General features: G+C 50.6%; 1 protein-coding gene across 1 annotated transcript; it reads left to right on the top strand.

Moving 5' to 3' along the window:
• Nucleotides 1–1,681: 1,681 nt before the first annotated feature.
• Nucleotides 1,682–3,832, top strand: LOC102812719 (oligodendrocyte transcription factor 3-like). Its single transcript, XM_006834628.1, has one exon. The coding sequence runs from the start codon at nucleotides 1,899–1,901 to the stop codon at nucleotides 2,715–2,717; it is 819 nt and encodes a 272-aa protein (XP_006834691.1). The 5' UTR covers nucleotides 1,682–1,898; the 3' UTR covers nucleotides 2,718–3,832.
• Nucleotides 3,833–4,416: the final 584 nt, after the last annotated feature.

Raw genomic sequence — 4,416 nt, forward strand, 5'->3', positions numbered from 1 at the left:
GGTGTAGAAAAAAAACAACAACCATCATTCCAGGGTTCTGTCTCCCGACTGGTACTGCCAGTGTTGTTTCGTAGCGTAACCATCTGTCAACAAGGCCAAGCGTGCGAACTCCGGACCTGGCCACATAGCCCTCTGCCGATGACCGCTTAATAAGTGTCAGTGGCAAGTGGGACCTCCACTTCCTAGAGAATCTTCAGACTAGCAGGGATTCGACTACGCCGGAGGTTCCAGGATTGATGGTCTCACACCCCGAACCTCAGCCACACCTAGCTTCTGTCGTGGCTTCTTCCTGACCACGAGGTAGTCCCCAGACTCTTTTAGAGGCCATCTCAGGGATCTTTTCCTCTCCGGGATTTCTGCTTTCCCTCCCCTCCTGCCACACAGCTAAAGTCCGGGTCGACAAAAGCAGTGCAACAGGAAGAAAGAGATCTGCGTCGACCTCCGCAATTGCACCCAAGGATCCAAACTCCAGGCCTCTTCTTTATTCACAGACACAAGCGCCCACGCGTGCGCCCCAAGGGCTCTCCAGGTCCTTTCCTTGTCGAACACACACACATACATCAACGCAGTTTATTATTCTACTCTGAGCTCCCCGACTTTCTCCCGCCCGCCAGAGTAGGGGCGACCCCAGCCCTGCAGAGCCGCCCTGGCCTCAGGCACACCCAGCGGCCAGAGGCGGCTTAGCGGAGTTTCCGGAGGGCGACTGGCCCACCAACGTCCGCTAACTACTACATCTGTGAACCTCGCTGGACCCAGAGCCGCCGAAACTAGAGTTCTCAGAAATCTTTCCAATCAATCCCCTACTCCCTCCACTGGAGCCTCCTCTCCTTGCCCTCCGCTTCTCCAGTTACTATTCTCACAACGTTAGGATTTTTACTCTTTTCAGTTTTTGGTTTAAGAAGCTATAGAATTGGGCAAAACTGGAATTATTCCGGTAGTTTAAACAAGAGAAGAAAAAGGAGGAGGAGAAAGGGGGGAAGAAGAAGGAGAAATAGAAAATAAGGAGTCTACCTATCCCACAACAATGTCAGGACAAAATCATCACCAGATATAGCATCCAGCTGACACCACACCAGAAGGGCCCAACGAAAAATACCAGTGTGCTAGGAAAGAGAAGTAAAGGAGAAGAAAGTTTAGAGAACATATCTCCGACACCCTTTCTCCCCCTCACTCAGACCTAACGCCAGCCCACATCTGGGTCCCTCAAATCTATCCATAGGGACTTTTCTGCCCACTCGATTTCTCTAAACTTAGAAGCAGCTATGAAAGCAAGGCGAGAGGATAGTTCAATCTCTTTCTCCAAACCCAGAGGAACCTGGACCCGTTAGCTTCCTTCGGTTCCCTACTTGTGATTTAGTTAGGGAAACTGAGAAGGGGGAGGGGGGCGTCGAGGAAAGTTTTTTTTTTTTTTTTTTAATCGGGAAGGCATAAATTGGAGCGGCTAGTGTCAATCGGACGGTTTTGTGCCAGGGGCTCCTAGTGGTTCTGCGCAGAGGTGTCCCAAGGCGGCCCCACAATGAATATGAATAGGAATCCTTGCTAAATGGGACAGGAAAGCGCACCGCCCTGAATGATGGCACGTCATCCTAACCAGCCTAGGATAGATAGGAGGGTTCCTTTTGTCTCTATTCTCCGCTGCAGCTCTATAAAAGCCCCTCTTTTTCAGGGTGAGGTTAGTTCAAGCACACACCAACTAGCTGTCCAGGAAACAGCCTAACCATAGAGAGGGGAGGGAAATAGGCGGGGAAAGGCAGTGACTCGGGTTTTCTTCTTAGGTCTTGCCGCTAAGCAGTGGGTTGCTGGGCTGTACAGCTTTTCTTTTGTAAATTCAAGATTTTCTTTTCTTTGATTTCCCGCCTAAAGCCTCCAGACAGTAGGGCCGCATTCTCTGCAATAAAATGAATTCTGATTCGAGCTCTGTCTCCAGCAGAGCTTCATCTCCGGACATGGATGAGATGTACCTGCGAGATCACCACCACCGCCACCACCACCACCAGGAGAGCCGTCTCAACTCGGTCTCATCCACACAGAACGACTTGGTGCAGAAAATGCCCGGGGAAAGTCTCTCGAGGGCTGGCGCCAAGACCGCGGGTGAGAGCAGCAAGTACAAAATCAAGAAGCAACTGTCGGAGCAGGATCTACAGCAGTTGCGACTGAAGATCAATGGGCGCGAACGCAAGCGAATGCACGACCTGAACCTCGCCATGGACGGGCTGCGCGAGGTCATGCCCTACGCGCACGGGCCATCGGTGCGCAAACTCTCCAAGATCGCCACGCTCCTGCTGGCCAGAAACTACATCCTCATGCTCACCAGCTCTCTGGAAGAGATGAAGAGGTTGGTTGGCGAGATCTACGGGGGCCACCATTCGGCCTTCCACTGCGGGACCGTGGGCCACTCGGCCGGTCACCCAGCGCACGCCGCCAACGCCATGCATCCGGTGCACCCCATTCTGGGCGGCGCGCTCTCATCCGGCAACGCCTCCTCACCTCTGTCCGCGGCCTCGTTGCCTGCCATCGGCGCCATTCGGCCTCCCCACTCACTACTCAAGGCTCCTTCCACGCCTCCGGCGTTGCAACTGAGCAGCGGCTTTCAGCACTGGGCTGGTCTACCCTGTCCCTGCACCATATGCCAGATGCCTCCGCCGCCGCACCTGTCCGCTCTCTCTACCGCCAACATGGCCCGGCTGTCCGCAGAGTCCAAGGACTTGCTCAAGTGAGCAGCGGGCCCGCCCGGCTGCCAGGGATGAGGGACTAGCTGCGGGTGGGACCGTTGGGCCGGGATCGCAGTGGGAGGCTGGGCGTTCGGTTGGAGGGCGGGCGGGCGCAGGGCCCCTGGCCATCACACCCTCTAGAGATCTCACACCTTACTTGAACCCTGGAGGGAACGGACCAAAACCAAACTGCCATTTGTAGGTGGTAGTGAAGGGGGACTCGAACCAGACGTCGTGTGTTTGCATGCATGCTTCTTTTCCCGTGCCATGCCAGTATTTCTCACTGCCATATGCTCTTGTCAAAACTGCATTTGTGATATAAAGACTGGATCGGTGTAGTTAAAAACTTGTGAAGGGACTTCTGAGTTGGCTCCTCTAGTTCTGTGTACGCACGTTGGAAAAAAGATGGCCATTCCTTTTGTCCAAGACAAGTGTAAATATTTCGTTGAGGTGGATGCAACTATGATTGTCACTGTCCTCTCCACAGTTTTTCTAGAGACAGCGGAGAGAGCGAGAGAAAAAGATCCAAGTTTTGAATCTCAGCTCTGGGCCAGGGTCTGACACCTCCTGTGTGGGTTTTTCTTTCGCGCAGTGTAGGTCGAAAGAATGCATGCAGGCTTCTAAATGAATCTCATCTAACCATGTTGTGCAGGCCGTGGCGCCTTTTTTTTCCTTGTAACAAGGATTTATTAGTGAATTCTCCCAAGTACTCCATATTGTCTGTCTGTGGTTGTTTAAATCAACAAGGGGACAGGGTGCAAAGGCCCACACTCAAGCACTGGAGCCTCTCCTCCCACCCCACCCCCTTCAAACTCCATTCCAAACCTCCCTTGGCTGTTCCAGGGGCCCCTTTGCAAACCCTTGGGCTCCTTTTAGTAGATCGCCCCACCCCTCTTGCTCAGTTATTCTGCATGCGGGGTCGGCTCTCTCTGTTATCAGCTTTGAAAAGTTAACTGGTTTGGGGAGGCGTGTGGATTTTATTTTCCTGAACATTTGCTTGAATTATTTTGTTAGGGCCTCAAAGACAATACTTGTCTTTATTTTTTATATATTCTTGATAACTATATTTATTAATAACCAGTGTTTCTGGATAAGATTTCAAATAAAAAAGAACCTTTAAATCCTGGTTTTGCCTTTGCTTAACATCGTAGAAGTTGGATATAGCGATAGATGGGTAATGTGGGCTTAAAAATGTGTTTCTATGGGTGGTTCAGGGATTTGGATGGGTGGTCAGATGTGAAGATTTTTTTCTAGTCATTTACAGGATAGGGTAAATTGACGTTAATTATTACAACTAAATGTCCTTCCAATGGGACATTGTCCCTGTTTGTAGTCTTATGTTATTTGAGCTCCTTATTTCTCTGCAGTAATCAGACCCTCAATAAACACAGCAACTGAGATCAAAAAAGTAATCTGGAAGCCCATAGTGGCAGGAAACAAGAGCCCCAATGATGACTACTCTGACTGTGTTGGCAACAGACGGAGAAGGAAGCTGTAAGTTCACTTTTCTTTTACTTTAAATGGAATGTGCGCCCTTTTCTTCTTCTTTTTGAACAAATTAAATTCCAGTCAATGTTGAAAAAGTCAACAAAGAGTGGTCCTAAAAAATAATCACAGACTGACCCAAGCCTGCCTGCCCCTTTGCAGTGTGCGCTATGGAGATGGGGAAAGTCACTCTGCTTTGTAAGGTGAAATGGGATAAGGG

The sequence above is a fragment of the Chrysochloris asiatica genome, unplaced genomic scaffold (assembly GCF_000296735.1).
Source record: "Chrysochloris asiatica unplaced genomic scaffold, ChrAsi1.0 scaffold00013, whole genome shotgun sequence".
In the NCBI taxonomy this organism is placed as follows: Eukaryota; Metazoa; Chordata; class Mammalia; order Afrosoricida; family Chrysochloridae; genus Chrysochloris; species Chrysochloris asiatica.